The sequence below is a fragment of the Cervus canadensis genome, chromosome 23, assembly GCF_019320065.1.
Source record: "Cervus canadensis isolate Bull #8, Minnesota chromosome 23, ASM1932006v1, whole genome shotgun sequence".
In the NCBI taxonomy this organism is placed as follows: domain Eukaryota; kingdom Metazoa; phylum Chordata; class Mammalia; order Artiodactyla; family Cervidae; genus Cervus; species Cervus canadensis.
The window spans coordinates 54,998,131-55,024,745 of record NC_057408.1 but is presented as its reverse complement, the minus strand read 5'-3'; the positions used below and the strand labels follow the sequence as shown (position 1 = coordinate 55,024,745).

At 43.5% G+C, this 26,615-nt stretch overlaps 1 protein-coding gene across 6 annotated transcripts in view; it reads right to left on the bottom strand.

Annotated features, from left to right (window-relative positions):
* PTPRM (protein tyrosine phosphatase receptor type M) overlaps positions 1-26,615 on the bottom strand; it is a 640,041-nt gene that overhangs the window by 470,233 nt on the left and 143,193 nt on the right. For all 6 annotated transcript variants that reach the window (XM_043443664.1, XM_043443666.1, XM_043443661.1 and 3 more), the window contains exon 2: positions 11,487-11,609. In XM_043443664.1, the coding sequence (XP_043299599.1) occupies positions 11,487-11,609 (123 nt within the window). The remainder of the gene's footprint in view (positions 1-11,486; positions 11,610-26,615) is intronic.

Genomic DNA, 26,615 nt, shown 5'->3' with positions numbered 1-26,615 from the left:
ATGGGGAATCTGACTCTAGAAGCTTCTGCCTGAAAGTGACAGGTGGCACCTGCACACACATCCGCCTGCCACAGCAGGTGTGGCTGCATTCACAACAGAGGGCACAGGGGTGCACACGCCCCCCTGTTTCCTGAACAGGAGAGCCGGCAGCTAGTCTCCTCCCAAGATCTCTCCCCAGAGCTCTGCACCCTCATGGCCATGTATTCACAGGGCCTCAACAACCATTTCAGGAAACATGCAGAGATGCTATTTAAATACCACACACATGTGGCATTTAATACCACACAAAAAACACACACATTCACGTATCTCAATCATTTTTAATTTCAAAACAACTGCAAAACATCAAATCTGAACAAAATATGTCGCCAAAGCTAGTATATAGTACTACTGTGTAAAACGAATGTTCTAAATGCCTGTTTAACCGACGTGTAAAACCAATTATTCATAGTCATTTGTGCCATTACCCAATGTCCAACACCTTTTTATAAGAGCAAGACCCAGATCAATTCAAATAAATTAACATTCTTGTCTGAACTGACTCATCCAAACCCAGTAACAAATTCACATGTCAATGGTGGGCTGCTCCCATGACCCATCAGCTGAAAAATACAAACTGTATCATTTTGTTTTCCAAATAACAAGCATTGATTGCAGTGTTAGAAAGGTCACTTGTCATCAGCTCAGTCATTGACCTGCTGGCAAATTGCTGCCTGTCACTCCACAGTGCGCTGGGACCAATGGGGGAGCTCAGGCACGTTGTGTTTATACAGTACAATTGGGGAGGTGACACCATTTCCACAAGGTGTGTGTTTAACAGAACAGGTGTCATGGTCAGCAGAGATGGGGAGAGGAAGCAGCATGAAAGGGCTGACTGTGGGAGTGGGCTCATCCCTTCCCAAGAGGACAACCCCCCCAACCCCGGCCCCCCCCCACACCCTCCGAGACCTCATTAATTCTTCCTATTTGCTTCAAAATTGCCTGGACCAAACCCAGTCTATGCCTCCAAGCCTTATGCCAAAGATTTCAATATTCTGTACATTTTCTCTGGGTCATAGAAGAAAAGATGCTCCCTAGAAGGCGCCAGGGAAAAAATCAAATTAAGAAGCAGCTCTGTATTAGAAAAACTGAAGCACTCAAATAAGAACAGGATATTGGAAAAACCAACTTTTTGGGGCATCCTCTAGGAGGGCGCTGCTGCATTCACGTGTGACCCCATACATCTGGCATAGAGTTGGCAGAGTAATGAATTATCTGGATGTGTCGCCCACCACCGAGGGGAGCTAGGATGTCCAGCCGACAATTAATTAAATAGCCGTTATTTATTTCCCTTTCAGCCACTTAAGCTTTTAAATTTCACTTTAAGATATAATTTATCATCATCTCCTCGGATAAAATCTCAGTCAACTATGCATTAAAGGCCACTTATTTAAAATAATGATCTGCACAATCATTTCACAGAGCTTGCCAAGAAATTCTTTATGAATTTTCCTGTGCTCAGTCCCAGATTATGGACAGGATACAAATGAATGCAAGTATGTATCCAAAAATAAAATGTAATAACTCCGTATGTGTCTTGTTACAAAGTTCCAGTTAGCCACCAAAATAGCTGCCAATGGGATAACTATCTTTATAGTTGGTTCACCCACTGAGGCATAAGACTGCAGCATGAAGCATCCATCCCATTTTAGAAAGCCCTAAAATTAATTCCCTGAAGTGTGTCACTTACATCGGCCTGTCAGCTCCACTAAACCTCTCCAGGAAAGACCAAGGAATAATCCAGAGATGCTCAGAAGGGAAGACAGGGGTCAACTTGGGTTTTTTAAATGTAAATATTTTCAATGAGATTCGACAGGATAGCTTTTTGCCAAAGAGGCATTCATGGATAAGAATCATGTCGGTATGAAGTCAGAGAAGCTCTCTGTTTCTTTTATTTCCTGTTTATATTGCAAATTTTGCTTACTTTTGAAACTATAGAAAAGTTGAAAAAGTAGTGTGATAAAATGCTCATATAGACTTCACCCAGATTTGACAACAGTTAACACCTTCCCAGGTGGCGCTAGTGGTAAAGAATCTGCCTGCTAATGCAGGAGATGTAAAAGACGCAGGTTCAATCCCTCCTGGGTCTAAAAGATCCCCTGGAGGAGGAAACGGCTATCCACTCCAGTATTCCTGCCTGGACAATTCCATGGACAGTGAAGCCTGGCGGGCCACAGTCCATGGAGTCACAAAGAGTCAGACATGACTGAAGCAACTTAGCATGCACACACAACATGTTACCACGTGTGCACACATACTCTGTCACACATACACACACACGTAACATAAATCTTGTAAGAACTAGGGAATTCTCCTACATATTTCTCTGCTTTGTGATACTTATTTACTAACCAAGTTTTCTTCTTCTATCTTTTTCTGCTCCCTCGTATGAGAGATTGTTTCTTTCCCTCTGTGCATACAGAGTCAATTTGCTTCTTGCTGTCTCTAATCAGAAATCGAGTCACACTGCCTCCTTCCTGAGAATCCTCCACCAGCTCAGGGCGGCCTCTGGGGTGGGAGGGGGTCCTTCCTCCAGCCTCGTCCCCCAGCCCCCTCTTCCCTGTCCTTGATGCCTGTGGTCCCAAGCCTCTGCAGCTCCTGGGCAAGCCTGGGCCCTGCCCTCGGCCAGCACTGCCTCAGACAGGGCGTTCCTTCCGCCCGGCCTGCCCCCTGCTCTGGCCTGCTCCTCATGCTCCCCTGGACCTTCTTGGGTGCCGCCTCCTCCTGGAGGCCTTCCACTGGCCTTCAGCCCCTGGCCTCTGACTGGAGAGCAGCCAGGCCCCCACCAGAGCTGGCAGAAGCTCTGGGAGACTGGCCCCACGTCATCACTACATCCAGTGCCCAGAGCGCACCCAGGGCCTCACAGGCTGGAGCCTCAGAGGGAAGGGTCTTCATCTCCCTCTTGGTCTTATGGTGAAAAGAACAACCCACACTCAACTAGTTCATCCTTAAATAGATTCATCCTCTTCTGCTTCTTGAACCATGGAAGGCCCCGAAGGTGCTAAAAGGAGACCTCGCCCCTGTGATGGTCTGGCCTGATGCAGGCTGGAGACGGGGGTGACCAGAGCCCCTGGCCACAGAATGGCCCAGGTGCTCCCCAAGCCATGTCTGTGTGAGGGCACCTTCACGCCACTGTTCACGTGCCAGCCAGCACTCCAGGGCCCACCCAAAACCCCTCTGACCCAAACACCTACCCTCCATCAAGAGAGGCTGCCGCTGGCTGGACCCAAGGGCAAGACTACCCCAGGCCATGGGCTCTCTGGTCTTCAGCCCAGCTGCACCCGCTGCCCCTCTGCCGTCCAAGCTAGCTCAGAAGGCTGTAAGATTGTTCTTCTCCCCAGCCTCCTTCATTCCAACAACAGGGCCAGGCCCAGCTCCAGGGCACCTGCACACGGAACACACGAAACGGGGGTGCCCGGCAGCTCCTGGGTGTGAATTTCTCAGCCCGGCGATCACAGTTGCCTGGTGGTCCCATCCCCCTGGACCCCAGCCCTCGCCCCTCCCGCCCCTCCTTCACTCAGACTCAAGAGATTTACAGTTTCTGTCACCACTGGTCTGCCTGTTTATTCCATTACTTGCTCTCACATAACTCATGATGTCATCCTGTACAATTTTACGGGAAATTAACCGAGAAATAAACCTATGTTTAAAAAAATATATATTTATAGATATAGGCTGACTTGCATACTTTTTAGCAAATATTTAAGAAATAGCCAACCACTGTTCTTCCTTTTTGTAACAGTTTCCAATCAGACAAGACAGGAATTTAGAATAAATCTAAAGGAGAGCATTCATGGGAACACTGAATATAAATTATTGAAATAAGTAGTCTTACAGAATACACTGGCCCCCTTGGAACACTTGATTATTAAAAATCCAGACACCTTTCAAAAGAAGGCTTTTTAAGTACTTTATAATATTTTTTACCATGAAGTTAAACTTATAAAGAAAAATGTGTGATGTATAAGTGACAGGACAATTATCCCAAATCCCACGATCCTGGCAAAAAAGGTTCACATTTTAATGGGCTTCTTTCAGCTTTCATTTTAATCCATATAGAAACTATACCTTTTGTTTCTTATTTGGTATCACTTAGAAGAGAAAGTAAGAAATCAGCAGAAACTGCCCACTTCACAGAGTTCAAATTAAGCTAAGAGACGGATTAATGCCAACTGCTTCTGAAAGGTCACTTAATAATGATAAAAGGAGGACTTTTCTTGAACGCTGTGCTGAGCCAGGTAGGAGGCCAAGTTCCTGAGGTGGACCATTTGGTCTCCCCTGGTCAATCACCCCATGAGGCAGGTTTTAGATGCCTTTCCAAGGCCTTGGGGCTTCTGAAGGGCTGACGGTCCCCTCCCTACACAGAGCGGCCCTCAGTCGGGAGGTCACTCAACTTCCTGGCCTCCTTGTCCCCAAGGGAACCCCATCTCTGCTCACAGAGCAGCTGTTCTTATCTGCTGCTCCCTCGCTAAGCCCTTGTCCTGGTTCAGTTTTCCTTCACAGCCCTTAGCATGTCTCCCCATGGTGCTATAAAGTGTGGGACCCCACGGACTGTGGAGCCCACCAGGCCCCTCTGTCCACGGAATTCTCCAGGCCAGAATACTGGAGTGGGGAGCCATTCCCTTCTCCAGGGGATCTTCCCAGCTCAGGGATTGAACCCAGGTCTTCCACATGGTAGGCAGATTCTTTACCATCTGAGCCACCAAGTCTGTCCGCTTATCAGCTGCCTGCCTTCTGCCTCCGGGGGACTCAGTCAGCAGACGGCGGGCTCCACTGATGCCGCTGCAGCCCCGACAGCTAGGCCCCTGGCAACCACTCCACAAACGCGCACAACTAACTCATCCTACACCCGCGAGGAGACTGGGGACCCAAGAGCTGACGAGCCTGGCGAGGTCCATGACTGAAGACCCGGAGCCAGAATCTGACCCAGAGAGGGGACAGCCCTACAAGGAGAACCTCCGTGTCCATTTCAAGGCGATCCACACAGCTCCCACCTGGGGTGAAGGCTGCCCCCACCCCCACTAGATGCAAGTGCTCTGGTGGGACGTTTACTCCCCGACACTCAAGACAGCAAAATCGGGTTTTTTTTTCTCTCACCTATAAGCCTGGGACAGGTGCACTTGCTCTGAACTTGAGTCCTAATAAGGTGTAAAACAGAGATAATGCCATCTGACCGCCCAAGGCCATCACAAAAATCAGAGGATGCACAGCAAAGAAGGAAGTGCTAGCAACGGCTAGGAGTTATGTGCGTGCACAAGATTACTTTGGTTGATAAAGGAGAATTACCAGAAGACACTGTGCTGCCACTTGCCTGGGATTTTGATTTTTTTTTTTTTTTTGCTCTGGCTTTTGTTTTTTGTGTCTTTTTAAGAGACAGCACAGCCAAGAAAGCGAAATTTGATGCTACCCTGTGCTGAGCTGATGAACTGAATTGTATATTACCTTTTACGTTTTTACATCCAGAAAGTCATTAATGAGTGAGGGGAAACATGGTCTTATAGGATCTGGTCTTTTGGCAATGCAAGAATCATCTCACCAGCATGTGGGAAAACACTGTCGGGGAAAGCATCCTTATTGGGTTCACTCAGTGACGAAGCCCAAGCCTCTAGAACAATGCTTCGCACATAGCAGGTGTTCAATAAATATTTGCTGAATGTTGACAGATTCAAAGAATGAATGAGATAATTAAACAACTGTGTGACTGCTCTGTGTCAGAAATATTACCCACTAGATACACACTGAAATTTAAGGAGGAAACATGTCTTTTCAAGCCCAAAGTCGTCTGGTCTTTGTCACTCACTAAGCCCTGTAACAGCTCTGAGGTGTGAATACACTGGGACGTCTTCCCCAATAAGAGGGAAATGTGCCTGATGAATGTGCCCCAAGAGGAAACTGCAGTTCCTCTGACTGTCAATCTATCATCTTTCCCAAAACAAACACATGCAGGCAATTTTTTCTGTTTTCTGGGTCACCGAGCTAAGAGTCTACCTTGCTCCTACATCCTGCATGGGCCTCTCTCTGCCTTTCACATGCGCAGCCACGGAAATGACTTAATCCTCACTCATAGCACCTGCATGAAGATCGGTAACCCTGCCACTCCCAATTTGCATTACGTAAAACCAAGATGTGGGGGCCATGTGAGGTTGCCCAGGATGCACACTACACAACCGGGACGAGCACTGAGGTTTTCCCAGCACTAAGGCCCCATTTATCTCATTACAGCCTTTTTAGAGGTTATTTATACCAAGGGGGTATAAATGCATTTCTTCTTTGGCTTCCCTGATAGCTCACTTGGTAAAGAATCCACCTGCAATGCAGAAGACCCCGGTTTGATTCCTGGGTCGGGAAGATCTGCTGGAGAAGGGATGAGCTACACACTCCAGTATTCTTGCACTTCCCTTGTGGCTCAGCCTGTAAAGAATGCGCCTGCAATGCGGGAGACCTGGGTTTGATCCCTGGGTTGGGAAGATCCCCTGAAGAAGGGAAAGGCTACCCACTCCAGTATTTTGGCCTAGAGAATTCCATGGACTGTATAGTCCATGGGGTCGCAAAGAGTTGGACACGACTGAGCGACTTTCACTATTCACTATGGTTGTAAGCTGCCTTTAAGTTTTCAATATTATGGATGAGATTATTTTCTATTTAAAACTGTATGTATTTATTTGTTTGTTTTTGGCTGCGTGGGGTCTTTGTTGTTGCACACAGACTTTCTCTAGTTGCAGCGAGTGGGACTGACTCTCTAGTTCGGGTTTCCCACTGCAGGGGCTTCTCTTGTGGCGGAGCACAGACTCCAGGTCATGGGCTCAGTAGTTGTGGCACATAGGTTTAGCTATTCTATGGCATGTAGGATCTTCCTGGACTAGGGATCGAAGATATGTCCCCTGCATTGCAAGGTGCATTCTTAACCACTGGACCACCAAAGAAGCCCCATGGGTGAATGTATTCTTTAAATTTTTTTTATAAACAGGATCACATTTCTAATACATAAGATATGCAGCATGTTAAATATTCATTTCATAAAACTGGAGCACTAAGGTCCAAATACGAATACTTTAACAATATTAGAAAACATTAACCATTGTCAACTTGTGTGGATGTTTCTGCACCATCAAACACTCAATCAATACCTTTTCGTCTACATGTGTAATTACACGATGCACTGCAATACATAAAGTGATCGGATATGATATCACTTATATGCATGGTACAAGTGAACCCATTTACAGAACAGAAAGACAGTCACAGATGTGGAAAACAAACTTATGGTTACCAAGGAGGAGGAGGGGGAGGGATAAATTTGGATATTGGGATTGACATACACACATTACTATATATAAAATGGATAACTGATAAGAAGGCATGCTGCAATCCATGGGGTCGCAAAGAGTCGGACACGACTGAGCGACTGAACTGACTAAACTGACTGATAGGGACTTCCGTGGCGGCCCAGTGGTTGGGACTGCACCTTCCAGTGAAGAAGGTGTGGGTTTCATCACTGGTTGGGGAGTTAAGATCCCACATGCTGAAGTCTTAATATGAATCCCTAAGTTTTCTATTAATCAACAGAAGTGGAATAAATTCAGGAAGAACATGTAAAACGCCTCCACTTCAGTCTTCCAAAGGCAGAAGGGCCTTCAAAGGCCAAAAATTTGCAAAGTCACTCCACCTGTGTTGCTTCAATTCTCCACCAATTGCTCCAGAGCACAGCCGGTCTTTGAGTATGTTATCATCTTTGTAATGGCCTCAGCTAGAAACCCATCCTTTCTGTGTTTAAAGCCTGGACAGCTTGGTCTGAGATGGTCTTACAGGACATCACAAAGAAGAAAAGGACGAATGGTAACAAGAAGCTATTCCTTGCCCTCCTTTACGGAGAGAGGTAGGTCATCCTGTAACAAAAATAGAACCAGCGAAGGCTGCTAAAGATCCAGCATTACTGAGGCTCTTTTGTAAAAGTCGGTGTTTCCAAGTCAGGCTTCAGTTAAAAGACCACAAAAATGAAACCAAGTACCTACTGTGGAGAATGACAAAATATTCACCAAATTTAAAGATAATAAACAAAGAAAACCCAGGTGCACTCTTGCGGAGAAAACACCCAAGACTGAATTTGAGTATCCTCTCAGCCTCCCTGGACCCAGGCTCCAGAGAGACTGAAACGGAGCAGGACCCTATGTCCTTGCCCTGCCCCCCACCGTGTCCTCTGCCTGCCTTTTGTCTGGGGAAAACTTCAGGCAAAAGATAAGTTTATTCAGAGAGGTGAGAGATGCTGAAGCAAAGGAAAACAGTCAGAAGAGACTAAATAATAATAATGTAGTCATTAAGCATAGTCAAGGGCCTTTAGTCCTTTCTCAGGGGCTATAGATAGTATTCTGAGCCATATCCTGTGACCTGTCTTATAGATACCAAAACACCAGGTGGAGAAGTTAATTACATGATGACCAGACTGTACCCAGGACTTGAGCTGCCACAATTCTGAGAAATGACCGCAAAGAAATGGGACCAAATAAACCCTGGAACTGAGATTCAGTTCAGTTCAGTTGAGTTCAGTCGCTCAGTCATGTCCGACTCTGTGACCACATGAATCGCAGCACGCCAGGCCTCCCTGTCCATCAGCAACTCCCGGAGTTTACTCAAACCCATGTCCATCGAGTCGGTGATGCCATCCAACCATCTCATCCTCTGTCCTCCCCTTCTCCTCCTGTCCCCAATCCCTCCCAGAATCAGGGTCTGTTCCAATGAGTCAACTCTTCCCATCAGGTGGCCAAAGTACTGGAGTTTCAGCTTCATCATCAGTCCTTCCAATGAACACCCAGGACTGATCTCCTTTAGGATGGACTGGTTGGATCTCCTTGCAGTCCAAGGGACTCTCAAGAGTCTTCTCCAACACCATAGTTCAAAAGCATCAACTTTTCATCTCTCAGCTTTCTTCACAGTCCAACTCTCACATCCATACATGACTACTGGAAAAACCACAGCCTTGACCAGATGGTTCTTTGTTGGCAAAGTAATGTCTCTGCTTTTTAATATGCTAGGAACTGAGATTAACTGTATCTAAAACAACCATGGTGATGCTGGTCAGACTGCTGATGACCGATTCTAAGATGACCGTTAGAGAAGACTGTGCCATTTCTGCATGTAACCCCCTCCCCCACTCCATCTATAAAAGTTCTCACCCCCTGCTTGTGGGGGCGGGGAGTCAGTCTTTGGACAGATGTCCGCCACCCTCTCCCTCCCAGTTGGCGGCATCTGAAATAAAGCAAACTTTCCTTTCTACCAACCTGGCCTGTTTACTGACTTTTGAGGGCCAAGCACCTAACTCCACACACACATACTCTTTCAATATAAGCAGGTGAGAACAAAGGTCTTCAGGGTGAGAAGCCTTTTGGGAAAGGTCAGCTCCTCAGAGGGAGGCTGCTATGTCCCACATCCAGCTCCTTATCACTGACAAGAATGAAACCAGATTAGACTGGAAAAACAACTCAAGAACGACTGACTCAAACACAAGTAATATTCAGAAGCACTTACTTACATGAGAAAAAGAGAGACAGAAGAGGAGACGGTCAGCTGCGGGGAAGTCACCAAGAACTAGGACAGATTTGAGGACCAGTTAAACCACAGTGCTCAAGAGCTCAAGGTTCCTCTCTTTGAAGTAATAAGGAGTTAACGTGGGAAGGACATGGGGAGAACGTGGTGGGCATCATAATTGTGAAAGCTTCATCAAACAACATTAAACCCTACTTCATTTTCACAAGCTGCCTTTCCAAGATTACTTAATAAATGTAAATACCACTACATTTAGATACATGAATGAAGACCTCAGTTCAGTTCAGTTCAGTTCAGTTCAGTCGCTCAGTCGTGTCCGACTCTTTGCGACCCCATGAATCGCAGCACGCCAGGCCTCCCTGTCCATCACCAGCTCCCAGAGTTTACCCAAACTCATGTCCATTGAGTTGGTGATGCCATCCAGCCATCTCATCCTCTGTCGTCCCCTTCTCCTCCTGCCCCCAATCCCTCCCAGCATCAGGGTCTGTTCCAATGAGTCATCTCTTCCCATCAGGTGGCCAAAGTATTGGAGTTTCAGCTTCAGCATCAGTCCTTCCAATGAACACCCAGGACTGATCTCCTTTAAGATGGACTGGTTGGATCTCCTTGCAGTCCAAGGGACTCTCAAGAGTCTTCTCCAACACCACAGTTCAAAAGCATCAATTTTTCGGCACTCAGCTTTCTTCACAGTCCAACTCTCACATCCATACATGACCACTGGAAAAACCATAGCCTTAACTAGATGGACCTTTGTTGGCAAAATAATGTTCTGCTTTTAATATGCTATCTAGGTTGGTCATATTTTCCTTCCAAGGAGTAAGCGCCTTTTAATTTCATGGCTGCAATCACCATCTGCAGTGATTTTGGAGCCCAAAAAATAAAGTCTGACACTGTTTCCACTGTTTCCCCATCTATTTCCCATGAAGTGATGGGACTGGATGCCATGATCTTAGTTTTCTGAATGTTGAGCTTCAAGCCAACTTTTTCACTCTCCTCTTTCACTTTCATCAAGAGGCTTTTTAGTTCCTCTTCACTTTCTGCCATAAGGGTGGTGTCATCTGCATATCTGAGGTTATTGATATTTCTCCTGGCAATCTAGACCTCGATAGCCACTTAAAAAGTATAAGACTTGTGCTTTATCTGAAACCCAAATCAGAGTAACATCTCTTCCAGCTTGAATCTTGAATGGGGTACACTCATCACCCCATTTGTTAAGTAAATCTGCAAATCTAAAACTTTAAAGGGATGTGCAATGCACAGCCTAAAACCGGTGTCTATTAAAATGATCAACCTCCAATCTGATCAGAGTCTGTAAGTCATAATCTTCCTGCTCTTCCTTACAAAGAAGAAGTAGAATCTTGCTGGTCAAATGTTCCTCACTCATCAGAAAACTTACTAAACATTTCTACAGTGGAAAAAGGATCTACATGTACGCAAGACCTTTTTATCTGAATGCTTTCAAGACCACGAGCATCCTCCTAGATTCCCCAGGTGCAAGGTGAGTCACCTCCCCAGGTCTCCTTTTTGAGACGGAGGCCTTGTTATCTGGATTCCCCAGCTAGAGTTCTAACTACCAGACACATTTGCCAGAAGAGACATCAAGCTATTTCCCATAATTTCTGCTTTCTGGGAAAGGATCCCATTGGGTAATGCTCATTAATCTAGCTCAGATGAATCCAAAGAAAAAGGAAGTAAACTTTAATTAGACTTTAAAGGTAGAGATACAAGGGTCAACTCTCTACCATTGGTTCTCTTGAACCATCCTCACAAGATAACCAGGCTTCACCACCAAACTCAAAACGCAACATTCTCACTCATTCTACCAACACCCAGGGGACACTAACTGTGACATTAAGACTCTTCTGCACCTTTGCTTTTAAAAAGAGAACTTAAAACTAAAAGCAAACCTGATGGCATCCATGGGTCAGAGGTTGGTTTGGTCAAGGTGTTCACTTGCTCCCAGTTGAAGTCATCGTCTACAGCCTGACTGTATCCACATGTGCTGTAAGGCTCATCAAAGAGGCAACCACCTAAAATGTAAAAGAAGGGAAAGTGATATTAATAACAACCAGACCTCCGGGATAAGCGACAATGACTGCAGGGAACGGTAAACCCATGGTTGATGCTCAACGCAATTTGACCCTGACCCCATTGCATCCTAAGTAAGTGTTAGCTGAGTACCAGTCATGCCTTGTCAATAATTCTAAATTATACTGTTTCCCTGAAAGAATCTGACATCTTTATAATAGCCACTCAGTTGTGTCTGACTCTTTGTAACCGTTTGGACTGAAGCCCACCAGGCTCCTCTAGCCATGGGATTCTCCAGGCCAAAATACTGGACTGAGCTGCCATGCCCTCCTCCAGGGGATCTTCCAGACCCAGGGACTGAACCCATGTCTCCTGTGTCTCCTGCATTGCAGGTGGATTCTTTACCCACGAAGCATTGAGGCAGCCCAGTTGAAAGTAAAAATGAAGCAAATTTATAATTCATATTTTCCAGATTCATAGGAAGTTGGCATAATTGACCTTGTGTTCAAAACTTTAATAGAACCATCCTAGGTGTTCAACATATCTTCAAAACAAAAAAAATTATAATTTGTCCAAAAAATGAAAAGAGAAATACTTCCATCATAACACTGGCATGCTGGTCAGGGACAAAACAGTACAGATTGTAGACCTTGCTTGAAAAATATTTTTCTAAGGATTATTCTAAATCTAACACAAAAACAAAACACTTTGGAGATTTGAGGTCTCAAAATTAAAAGAGATTATAAATTTGCTTACAGTCCACACAATTTTTAAAGGCAAGGATAAATTCAAAATTAAATATGGGGTAAACATCTGCTGGATGTTGAAGCTAAAAATGAAGCTACTTAAAGAAACAAAGAATAAAAGAAAATGCAGTATATGCAAAGCAGGTCCGCTGTTTCAGCATCTGGGGACACATTGATGATTCAAAAAGTTCCACCCACATCCTCTCAAATGTCTCCTGTTACCCTGAATTATTATAGCATCAAGTCTTTCCCCCAATGTTTCACATTGCCAAAGTGAAGGATTATATCAATCATCTTAATTATCATGAAAATTCTACTGCCCATTATCATAGAATGTTATTAATTATATCAATTTAAAAGATTAATTATAACCACTTGCCAATGACGAGAATTGAGGGTCTGGTCAAGAAAACACAAGTGTAAGAATATAATTTCACTGTGGCTGTACCGTATGCCCTGGCAGCAAGAAGATAAATAATAATAATAAAGTAGTTGTACAAACTCAGACATAGCGTCCCCTAGTCCAATTTCCATCCACTTGCTTACATCAATTCTACAACCTTCTAGACAGACAGCTTCCGAACAGGTGCCTGTGTGTTCAGTCCTGTCTGACTCTTTGCGACCCTACAGACTGTAGCCCATCAGGCTCCTCTGTCCATGGGATTCTCCAGGCAAGAATACTGGAGTGGGTTGCCACTTCCATCTCCAGTTGCTCTTCCCAACCCACGGATAGAACCCACACCTCCGGCATCCCTTGTATTGGCAGGCAGAATCTGGGAAGCCCTCTGAACAGGTGGGCACCCAGAATCTAGAAAACATCCCTCAGATTGTAAACGATTTCTTTAAAAAGGCCCAAATGCAGCTTCCTGAAATGTATACCTATCTATCTTAGCTCTTCCCTGTGAAGAAACAGTGAAAAATCCCCGTTCTTACACAAGAAAGCTATTTAAAAAGAGCTGTCAAGTTCTATGTTTTTGCTTCTCTAGGCAAAACATGCTTTACTCCCCTCCCTCCCTCCCGCTAGAAGGCTCTCAGACCTTCCCCATGAAGGCAGGTGTTCCAACCACTGTCGAGTTTATCAGCACTCGTCTAAACCAGGGACTCCCAGTACGGCAGCCCCAATTCGACTGACTACTTCCCTTGACCTCCTGCTCTGTCAACAGCCTGAGCTGAGGGATGGCCCATCCCAGGATTCCTGGAGCCTGGAATCCCACATGTCTTCGTCATACCAGTGCCATTGAGCCACTTCTCCTCTTTGCAATAAGGGAAGTGACTTTCTACATTTTCCCTTTCTAAACCCCATCTCTGTTGTCAGTACATCTCTCCAGCCTGGAGAGAGCTTCTGCGATCCTGATTTTGTCATTCGGGTGTTACGTTATCCTAGCTAGATCTAGGTTATCTGCAAGTTTGATGAAGCATGCTTGCTGTCAGCCTCCAAATCACTGATAAAAGATGTTCAAGGGACCTTGGGCCATTTTAAGACGTGTCCCTCTGCTTTCGCTCTTTGTATTAAGTCACTAGCTCCAGTGGCCCTGGACACCATCTTCTGTAACACTTTTAACAGAACTGGTCAATTAAACATTCTGTTGGGAACAGAAAACTCATTATAAAGACACAGCATTAACTCAATACTTCACCTTGACAACAACTGGTAATTTATATTTCCCTCTTATTCAGCTTTAACAAGTTCAGAAACAGAGTGGCTTTGTTTCAAGCATGTAATACTAACAACTTTCCAATTTCAGGTAAGAAATTTTAGAAGACTATGCAAACATTTATGAGAAATATTTTCTCTTGGTTGCAAGACCTAATTCTGATATAGAAAATAGCCTCACTGCTGCAGGAATAAGCCCAAATAGCAGTAGCACTTGTAATATTCAAAAGAAAGAAAGAGGCATGAATTTTGACAGAAAAGGGACCCCCGATGGAAGCACAGACAGTTCTTTGATGAAAGTCCTGCCGTGCAATCTTAAGCAGTGAGAAATAGCTTGGGGCATCAGCAAAACAACGGAAGGCTGGTTAAAGATCTGGTTTAGGAACCAATTCTTGGCACTGTAGATATAAGCAAATACAATGGTGAGAGTTGGTATGGCTGAAGCAAACCCCAACGACTCATACAATGCTGGTACAAGGATATAATTTCCCCATTATATAAAGCTGCTTTTACCACTTGAAGGAAAACAAAGAATCCACACAGGATTATGGAACCACCAGAAAATGGCACAGACTGGATTTCCTGTTGCCGCAACCTATGTCTCCCTGCACACCTAGGGACCCATCACTGGTCTTCATCCAACAGACTCAGAACCCTAAAACAGCAAAGGTGGTCCACTGAGATGAAATAAGGCAAGAGTCAGGTCAACAGCAATGGCATATAACCAAGGCAAGAAAGCACAGAGCGAAGCTTTTCAATTTCAAGGCAACTCTGGGTAGACATGAAGTGAACAGATTCCAGGGTCAGACACCTGGCACTTCCTTATTCTTGTCCCACTGACTTTGTGTTTGTAGACAAATCATTTAGCCTCTCTGAACCCCAACGTCTTTACCAACAATGTGAATATAACAGGTACCTCACTCGGTGTTTCTAAGTCAGTTCGGCAGCAAGTGTGGTTGGTCTAACAGAATTGGCCAAGTCCACCAGTATCAGCTATTACTACTACTACTAATTATTATTACTATATTACTAATTAGTAAAAGCTATTACTAATAATCTTATTAAGATTTAAGCTAAGGTCTTAAATCAACTCTGAATATTCACTGGAAGGACTGACGCTAAAGGTGAAACTCCAATACTTTGGCCACCTGATGCAAAGAGTCAACTCACTGGAAAAGGCCCTGATGCTAGGAAAGATTGAAGGCAGGAGGAGAAGAGGGTGACAGAGGATGAGATGGTTGGATGGCATCAGCGACTCAATGAACATGAGTTTGAGCAAACTCTGGGAGATAAAGAGGGACAGGGAAGCCTGGAGTGCTGCAGTCCATGGGGTCGCAGAGAGTCAGACACAACTGAGTGACTGAACAACAAATCTTCCTTACCATCTGTACCTTCTACAAGGACTCTTAGGAGTTCACTGCACTGCAAGTGGCTGGAGTAAATAATTGAGATTGTAAGATGTAGGGAAACGAGTGTGGTCTCCTCCATGGCACCACAAGAGCAAAGAACAGAGCTGGCTGGGCTTGTCAAGTCAGTGCCTTGGAGCCAGTGAAGAATGTGACAAGGAAGCAAAGTCCCAGAACCATCATGAGAGGAAGACTTTCCAAAAATAAGTTACCTGCAGTTTCAGGATAACATAGACAGCTTACCATCATGTAGAGGAATACTGTCGGCAACAAATTGCCACGTTTCCTCCAGAAGTCTGGGCATTGGACCAACATCCAACAGCCCACAGCTGGACCATATTCATCCATCAGTCAAGGTAAATTACTTCTCTTTTGAGGAGGGGAATCAGGACTAAACCCAAGGTCAAACATGTGATGGAGGAAAGGTGATGCAAGCCAGATAGGTGGTGATCTGCTTCTCTCTTGTTCTCGCTCTTACATCAATACACAAACATACACACACACATATCTCCATCATACCTTGAGAGAGGCTTTTCCTTATCAAATCTGCATACAACACACAACCTGTGCAGGAATAAGGTGTTATTATGTGAAAGGAAGTGTCAGTGGGTGTCAATATCCAGGTAACAGACAACAAGGATGATGACTGTGCGGCTTGTTTCACGACAGGCAGTGCAACACGATAACATGCCAATTAAATTAATACAATTAAAGAAAAGTGAAAATTGAAAAGAAAAGTAGAGGGGAAAAAAAAGGTAAGAATAAGATGATATCAGGATTATGGAGAGGACTCCACCATTATCACCAAATAATTTTTTAAAAAGTCATTAGGCTCATTCACTGGCCACATACTTCACTCTGAGCTTTGGTGTAGCCAGTGCCAAGAGGAAATAATGACTGATTACACAATCCACAGTATCTATGAGATGATAATATACATACTAAAGCTAGTAACAGGGTTTTCCATTTACTAATGGAGAAGGGCATGGCAATCCACTCCAGTATCGTTGCCTGGAGATATCCATGGATAGTGGAGCCTGGTGGGCTACAGTCTGTGGGGTAGCAAAGAGTCGGACACAACTGAGCGACTAACACTTTTACTTTCTCACTTTCACAATTTCTAAGGACTTGTTCAATGTTTACACCAACCCGATAACACAGGTACCATGATCTCCATTTTACAGTTACAGAAGATGAGGCACAACAGGGTTGAAAGCTTGCACACAAGGTTCCAAAGGTGGAAGACAGTGATGCAGAGACTTGAACCCAGACATCCTGTCTTGAAAACCCACATTCTTAACACTGTGTGACAGTATCTCCCAAACTAAAAACTGGAAAGAAAAACAACTCCTAATCCTAAATCCAGAGGGACCTCTCTTCCCAGGGCACTAGGACAAAGCATTCAACATGCATTAATGAACACAGTTCTCAGGGGCAACCACCGCAGTGGAGCAACGGATTTTAGGGTCCATTTGGTAACATGTCAGGACAGCATGTCATCCAACTTCAATTAGATAAACTTGATTAAGTGGGAGCTCAGAGCATTCTTGGATAAAACTGTAACCTCCCTCAAAATGGTCTTTATGAATAGTGCTTCTCTCAAAAAAGTCTTAGTGGGCTGCCATGAATTTATATATTTACCCCTCAACTAAAACCTGAAGCCAGTCTGTGCTATTACTGAAGCATAGCATGATAGGTTCTAGAAATCAGGTGGAACCATGGGTTTTTTTGTTGTTGTTTTATAAAAACTTCAGAGTTTAAAAGAAACAGGTGTCCAGAAGCCTAGGAATTCATCCCAAAAGTTATTTTATTTTTATTATTTTGGCCATGCTGCCCCAGCTTGTGGGATCTTTTTGTTCCCCAACCAGGGCTTGAACCCATGTCCTTGGCAGTGAAAACGCAGAGTCCTAACCAATGGACCACCCGGGAATCCCCTCAAAAAGCATTTTGATCATTATAACTCTTAGTCATCTTGATATTCCTTAGAGCTAGTACACGGTAAAGTGAAAGTAGTGAAAGTGATATTCACTCAGTTGTGTCCAACTCTTTGCGACCCCAAGGATTGTAGTCTGCCAGGCTCCTCTGTCCATGGGATCTTCCAGGCAAGAATACTACAGTGGGTTGCCCTTTCCTTCTCCAGGGGATCTTCCCAAGCCAGGGATTGAACCTGGGTCTCCAGTGTTGCAGGCAGATTCTTTACTGTCTGAGTCACCAGAGGGCTGGTCTGCACATGGTAGGGACCCAATAAATGCTTTTTCAGAAACACACATGGTGAATTTCCCAAAGCTCTGTGCAGAATCTGGCCATGATAATTTTGCCTAAATTTTTTTCTAACTGTAATATCCACTTAAACAATGAAAACAATCTCAATTGTTTTCAAAAACACCCAGCCCTGTTCTGATGTATTCCAAGATGAATCAGCTCCAAATGTGACAAAATCACTGAACATGTTCATTTTTTTTATTATGGCTGAAAACTATAAGCCAGCTAAATGTTAATGAAGTCTCCTCAAATTATGGTTTTTGCTTTTAGAAAAGTTAAAGTCTTTTTTTTTCTTTCTGGCAATAATTAAGATAGTAAAGCTAGTTGTCTATAAAGGTCATTCATGATTTATGAAAATAAAATATTATCATTTGCATATTGAAGGGAATTTATCTTTCTTCTTTCTTAGGAATTTGCTGTTGTTGTTTAGTTATTTAGTCATGACCGACTCTTTGGGACCCTGTGGACTACAGCCCACCAGGCTCCTCTGTCCATGGGATTTCCCAGGCAAGAATACTGGAAATTTCTTTTCCAGTATTTCCAAATACTGCCATTTCCTTCCCAACTTAGGGATCAAACCCACGTCTCCTGGAAGGCAGATTCTTCACCACTGAGCCATCAGGGAAGCCCTTCTTTGGAACAGCAGAGAATTATTCAGTCAGACCAAGAGTAGCATGCCATCATTAAGACATAGGTTATAAAGGAGTGGATGGTCCACTTTTTCCCCAAAGGAAACTTAAAAATTCTTTCACAAGATCGCTCTGTGTCTTACTAAAGCTCCAGAACCAGAGAGTAGACAAAGGAAACCAAACTGTCAGGGATCAGAACTCACCCTCTGAAGCAGTATCTAAATATTCTTTGATTGTGACCCATAGTCATGACCCCGTAACCCATCACATGTATATGCGCACTTCATAAACCACATTTATCTCTACTGAGATACACTGGCCTTTTTCATTTCTGTTCTATCTAATTTTGTAAAGGGTGGTGTCTGGGTTTAGAAAACTGATTCTAGGATCCTTCCAAAGGTGCTCCTATAGCCTTTAAGGTGTGAGGGTAAAAACCATTACCTGGACCCTTCATTTAGTTTGAAGTTACTACTCAACACTATGATGTGAGTGCCCTGTGATCTGCAAAGACCTCAATTTCCTGAACACTCATCACATGCTAGCCAGATTCTGCTTCAGAAAACAGACAGTCATTATTTCATTTAATCCTCACAACCAGCCTAAGACTATACTCTCAATGCGTGTGTGGATGCTAAATCACTTCAGTAGCATCCAACTCTTTGAGACTGCCTGAACTGTAGCCTGCCAGGCTCCTCTGTCCATGGGATTCTCCAGGCAAGAATACTGGAGTATTTCCTCCACCAGGGCATCTTCCTGATTCAGGGATCAAACTCGTGTCTCTTACATCTCCTGCATTGGCAGGTGGGTTTTTCACCACTCGCACCATCTGGGAAGCCCATAGTTTCAATATGTCTGATCAGAGAACTCATCACATAACAAACACCACGCAAAGGTCTGTCTCACAAAGCCTAAAGGCAAGCATCAATATCCTTTTTGCCAGGTATTACCTCTCAGCCCTAAATTCACTTTTCATCGCTTGCTCTGCGAAAATGTATGCAGACCCTCTGACTACACACCCTGTTCCACTTGGTAAGACTTTAAGTTTGTCCAGCAGAAGGTCCTGGAGAGGCAGGGAAGGGGGAAAGATGGGGCTTTCAGACCTCCCAGAAGGCTTCCAGCACACACAGCTTCAGAAGCCCCAGATCCCCAACGTCGGGGCTACCTGCTCCTCTGGTAGCGCAGCTGGTAATGAATCTGCCTGCAAGGCAGGAGATCCAGGTTCAGTCTCTGGGTCTGGAAGATCCCTGGAGAAGGGAATGGCAACCCACTCCAGTATTTTTGCCTGGGAAATCCCATGGACAGAGGAGCCTAGTGGGCCACAGTCCAGGGGATTGCAAAGAGTCGGACAGGACCGACTGCAAACAGCGGCTAACACTTCATCCTCACGCTTAACCCGCCTCCATAAAGTAAGCAAATAACAATCTGAAATATTTATGTAATGACTGTTACATGAATTGCATTGTAAATAAGCTCCTGAAAGTACCGCTAATGGAGGACAACCAAATGTTAATTTCACCCTCCTCCTAAGATACACATACATTTTCAGGTTTTGACTTTAACAGGTTAAACTGACTTATATACTCAGGCAATCATTCTCTTTGTTATAATTACAGTCCTTTTAAAGTCATTTTGTAAAAAGACTGTAATACTCCTCAAGGAGATTTCTGGAACATTTTTCTCATTTGTTCTAAATACAGAATGACCCCATTTAAGGCAGCCTTTATCAAATGCATAAAGTATTAAATGGGACTCTGTACAGAGAGGGCAAATCAAAACCTGGTACTAAGTGAATTAATGTTATATGTTCTATTTTCCTAAAATACATGTAATCTCAGGTGGTCCTTTCCATTTATTTCAAATTTAGAGCTGTGAGATAAACGGCTGTAAACTACATTTTCAAAGGATAAACAGTAGTGAGCTATAATATGCATAATTGTTTTAAGAGTGGGGAAAAAAAAACCCTGCACTAATATAGCTAAGCCACTGCTTTCCTCTTCTAAATCAATCCCAGTGACTTCTGCATTTAATTGCCTGCCAACAATGGAAGTATATAATGCCTCTTAAACTCTGAATGCCCCACTGATGGTTAGTGAATCGGACAGTAAGCATTATAGAATGCACTTCTACATAATTTAATCTAGCAAGCGGCTTTTACACATTGCACAGGCATTTAAATGGCTGATGCCACACTCTATCATAAGAAGTGCTATCTGCCAATGGATGTATTTTATATAGTTCAAAGGAAATGAGTTGTTTTGTTCTTAAAGTTTCTATAGCTTACCACATCGCATTCTTCATCTCATATCAATCTATTGGTTTCTTATTTTTTAAAAAGAACTGATTGTAAAAAAAAACATGTGTTTTTCCTATTCATCTCAAAATCTGTTTTTTTAAACTGGGTTAATAGTGTTATTTCCATACCAAAATATTGTACAGATGCAGCCAAATCATTAGTGACCTGACTGTCTCGGTTTTCCACATACAGATAAGTAGCTCAGAGAGGATTTAATTAAATCAGTCGTACGAATTCTCTTCAAATTCAAATCTCCCTGAATATCACACTGGTACTTCTATCTTCCACACCGATATTGAAAAATACAGTGTGAAAAGCAGCTGTCTGCCTCTACCAATGCAACAGGAGTAGGAAAAGAAAACTAAATGATGAAGTATCTGCAAGAACTGGCCAGGGCAGACTGAAAAATCCAGATCAGTAGTTGTCACCTCATCTCTGGAACCACCTGTGTCCTGAGTCCCAGGTGGGGACTGAGGTTCTCATAGTGGTTCGCTCTACTTAGAAATACCAGGCCCCACCTCCGACCCACGGAATCAGAAACTCTGGGATGAGGCCAGAATCAGCACTCCAGGCTTTAGCAAGCCAGTTGTTCAGTTGCCAAGTTGTGTCTGACTCTTAGTAACCCCATGAACTGCAGCAAGCCAGGCTCCCTTGTCCTCCACTATCTCCTGGAGTTTGCTCAAATGCATGTCTATTGAGTCAGTGATGCTATCTAACCATCTCATCCTCTGCCTGCCCCCTAGATAATTCTGACGCACACTTAGGTTTGATAACCATTATTCTAATCTGACCTATTTAACCAGAATCTTCAGGAATCTGTGTTCTTAGGAAAAAAGGTCTCAGAACAAACTAATCTTTGACCCATTTTAGAAAAGTGCTCTAGATCAGTAGTGTCAAACAGTTTTAGGAAGGTAAAGATAACTTCAGTTTTTTAAAAAGCCACAACCTTTTATCCAGTCATAAAAAAGAATGAAATAATGCCATTCGCAGCGAAATGGATGGCCCTAGCCATTGTCATAGCTAGCGAAGTAAGTCAGACAGAGAAAGTGATATATGTTATCACATATATGTGGAATCTAAAAAAGAAATACAAATGAACTTATTTACAAAACAGAAACAGACTCACAGACATAGAAAACAAACTTACTGTTACCAGAGGGGAAAAGAGGAGGGGCGGGATAGATTAGGAGTTTGGGATTAATGTATACACACTATTATATAAAATATATAAACAACAAGGACCTACTAGATAGCACAGGGACCTACTGTATTGCATCTTCCCTATAGCACAGGGAACTCTACTCAGCATCTTGTATTAACCTATAATGGAAAAGAATCTGAAAAAGGAAAATATATTATATAAATATATATGTTATATAACTCGATCACTTTGCTGCACACACAAAACACAACATTATAACTTAACTATGCTTCATTTTATAAAGCTAAATAGACATTCTGAATACTAAGATTTTAAAACATAAATAAAAAAAGGTACAACCATCTCATTTCATTTATAAATTATATCATGTAGTACTCCACATATTCAGATTATTAGACACACATATAATTGACCTTTTAAAGTACAAACTACAAAATAAATTTAATTGAAGTTCAATTATTTTCTTCCATACATCAACAGATTGTGTATTATATGCCTCCAAGGGTGTGGAGAAAGACTTTCAGAGATCACTGCTCTAAATAAGTCTTTTTAAGTCATAAATGTCTCTCAGGTGAATAAGGGCAACAGAATAACACTGCTTGATCAAAGTACTGAATTCTATTTTCTAATTTCATGCTAAGAAACTCTCTATCTGTAATTTTTCTCCTAAGTGGAACTACTCAACAAGAAGAAATACCCTAGGTGGAAAACGATCCTGGGTGTTGGTCAGAGAGACCCAGGAAATTAATAAAGGACAGAATTTAATTTTATGCCCTGTAATGCTCCTGCCAGTTTAGTATGATTTACAAATCCATCTCTTGATGATTTTATTAGCATAAAATCATTATCTGGGACAGCTGATAAAATAAACTCCAGAACTCACCCACATGCAATACAGCCAAGCTGTATTATCCAGCTTATAACAGCCAGCCAATGGTTTCTTTTCACTGATTAACCCAAACTCAACTAAATATATTTCCTTCCATGAACACTTTTTTCTACACATCCCATTTGTTGGGTAGAATCAAATCACATATAAGTAAAAAGTCAATACAATTTCCTCTATCCTCTTGGTAAAACACTCATCCCAATTTCCTGTCATTAGGAGTACTTATTCTACAACAAAAATTGGGAACTTGTAAGGCTCACTCAACTCATTTGGAAACTGAGGCCCGGATTCATGAAGTCCTGAATCTGTCAGCTACCTCTTCTATCTTTGGACATGTCACAGATTGTGTGTCTAGATTGTCTGTAAAAAGGAGATATGTACATCATAGGTACAGTTAGCATGCACAGTTTCAACCATGAAAATAGAGAGGGCAGAATCCAGACACAAGAGGGTGGGCCAAGCAGCCTCAAAAGCAGGTGCCTCAGTGGGTGAACATCAGTCACTTCCTTCATCCGGCACACCTCCTAACTGCATGCATCTCACTGGGCTCGGCATCACCCTCGTGTTTAAAGATGTGCAGCCTTTGAGACACAGGATGCTGGTCCTCCACCTAGAAGTTCCTGAAGGATGTCCAGGGGGCAATTCTGCCCCTGAGCACATCCCCGAGGATTTATTTATGCCTACAGAAGACATGACACTTTCATAATGTTTATTATCCATCCCCCCGGGAGAGGGTGGACTTGTTGGCAGATGAGAAAGTGCGCTCACTGTTAAGACAAGATGATGAACATCAAAGGGGACCACGGCCATGCGTGGGCACGGGATCTGAAATAGGAAATGAAAGTGCCAGGCAGTTTGGTGTGGATGTTGCCAACGCTGGCTGATGGACCACAAGCCAGAGGCTCAAGCCAAAACCCCGTGAGTCAACCACGAGTCCTCCCAACACCTTCCCTTCCAAACAATTTCCAGAAACTTTCTCCTATGCAACTCCCATCCCCTGCACACCACACCTGGAGTTTCAGCTCACATTCCCACTAAACTTGGCCCACCCTCTTGTGTCTGGACTCTGCCCTCTCCAGTTTATCCCCCACACAGCCAACAAGCTGGCCTTTCATAAAACACATGGCTAAAAGCGGCTGTTCAAACTCCCTGTTCAAACGACTCCAGGGCAGCTCGCTGCCCACGGGATAATGTGCAAATGTTATCACGTGACCAAGGAGGTTTTCCAGACTCGACCCCCATCTACCTATTTATCTTCATTTCCTGCCACCATTTCCCTTCTAGAGTTGTTGTTTGTTATTCAGTCACTCAGTCGTGTCTGGCTCTTTATGACCCCATGGACTGTAGCATGCCAGGCTTCCCTGTCTTTCACCATCTACTGGAGTTTGCTCAAACTCATGTCCATTCAGTCAGTGATGCCATCCAACCATCTCATCCTCCTTCATCTCCTTCTCCTCCTACCCTCAATCTTTCCCAGCATCAGGGTCTTTTCCAGTGAGTCAGCCCTTATAATCCTGCAATTCCTGACTGTCTGCAGACCCACCTAAGCGATGCTGCTGCCCATGTGTCCCACGTTAGTCCCTGCATCCCCAGTCCAGAGTCTGATGCCAGACTCCATTCATGGCTGTTCAAATCCTAGCTCACAGCTCACCTCTCCTGGGGGCCTGTTTCAGAGATAAAATCAATCACTGCTTCCTGGGTACCACCACTGTGAGATACACAGGTCACAGGCCATACACAGGTGTGGCCTGTGTCTTCTCTGCTGTATTGTGAGCTTCTATGGGCCTGGGAATCCCTTGTCATCTCTGCATTCCCAGTCCTACAAAGATGCCTGCTACTCCTTATAGACCTGAGGGGTTCAATGGAATCTCGTAAAGATTTTTGTAACAAAAGCAAGATGGAAAGCTGTTTATTTTTCTATCTTCATCAGAAACATTGAAAAAGAAATGCTTTAAAAAATTTTCTATTGGAGTAGAGGTGCTTTGGGGCTTTCCCTGGTGGCTCAGTGGTAAAGAACATGCCTGCCAATTCAGGAAACGGGGGTTCAAACCCTGGGTCAGGAGGCTCCCCGGGAAGGAAATGGCAACTCACTCCTGTGTTCTTGCCTGGAAAATCTCATGGACAGAGGAGTCTGGTGGGCTACAGTTCATGAGGTTGCAAAGAATCAGACATGACGGCAACTGAACACACATAGGTGCGTTACAATGCAGCATTAGTTTCTGCGGTACAGCAATGTGGGTCATTTATACACAAACATAAATCATCTCTTTTTAAATCCTTCCCATTTAGGTCACCAAAGAGCTAAACCTGAGTAGAGCTGTCTGTGCTATGCAGTAGGCTCTCATCAGTCATCTATTTTATTCATAGTATCCATAGTGTGTATATGTCAATCCCAAACTCCCAATCCATCCCACCTCACCCTCTCCCTTTGGTATCCATACATTTGTTCTCCACATCTGTGACTCTATGTACAATGGAATATGACTCTGATATAAAAAAGAACAGAATAGTGCCATTTGCAGAGACATGGATAGACATTGTCATAAAGAGTTAAGTAAGTCATAAAAAGTGAAGTAAATCATAAAAAGATAAGTGTCATATAATACTGCTTATATGTGAAATCTAGAAACAATGGTACAGGTGAACTTATTTGCAAAGCAGAAAAACATATACAAATGGACTGTACACTCTAAGTACTATGGCTGCACCAAGGGAAGAAGAAATGCTGCTTTTGGAAGTTCCCACCTCTCTGATCAGAGTCCTGGAATCTCTTTTCTCATCTCACTCTGTGCTGAGCATTATCTTGGACCCTGTGTGGAGGAGAAATGAAGGCTACAGGGAAGACATGGATGATGATAAAGATGCCCCGACCCTCCAGGAAGGTCACTAGGGGAACAGAAAGCAGTTACAAGGAGAAAGATGAACACTGCTACAGGAGCCAAGAGAAAGAACCAAAAATTCATCCTGAAGACATCCTGTCCTCAAACACACCTGAGAAAAAGAAAACTGGAGTGCTCGACAAAAGGCAAGAAGCTGAGCCATCCAGGGCCTGTTATTCTAAGCATCTGCATAATAAGGCTGTTATTTGGCAGACCTCAGCATAAGTCAACAAAAAAGCCAAGGGATTTTCTGGGTATTGTACTGGAACTCTGGTTTAATGCTTCAATCGCTTGTGTTTGATTTTATGTTCCAAACATAAAAAGAATGTTAATGATTACATGTTCTGTATCTTTCAAATTTATGAAACATAAAAGCGGTGAATACTTATTCAACATCAAACTTCAATTCTCAGGCCATAAAGAGAGTACACTTTGAAGAAAACTAATTCATCATATAATGTTTTAAATTGGGAAGCTGCAAAACTCCGTGCAAAATTCTCTAAGAACGAGACATACAGAGCGCAGAAAGCACCGTGATTCTCCCCAGTCATTCTACATGACCAATTAGTTGCTAAAGCACAGAGAACTGAGCACATTAACCCTTCTCAAGGTCAACTCAACTGGAGTGTCTTTCTTTTTAAACTGCTTCCTCAATATTCGATGCATTCTCTCCACAGGTACTATTTGGCTAAAGCGAAAAGGTAGTTTAAAGGGGTAGCCCTGAACCAGGAGGCAGGGGGTCTGGTAGGGCCCAGTTCTGTGCATGCCTGTGTGGCTTCAGGAAAACTGCCAGCTGGCAGTGTGGAGAGATGAGGCAAAGAATGTACATTTGCCACCAGAAAGACCCAAGGTGAGTTCCCCTTCTGTCAACTTAGGAGCTTTTCTCATCTATTCAGCTGTGCTCAACTACCTTCTAGCACATTATAAGGCTTAAACAACTTTGTATATAAGTGCATGTTTATATACATATGCATATATATTATGCTATCTACCTATCTATCCAGTTACCTACCTTCCTATCAGGTAAATAAGTCAACGCTGGCTCCCTTTCTCTAGCGTCCTGATCTATATAACATGGCTTGGAGGAA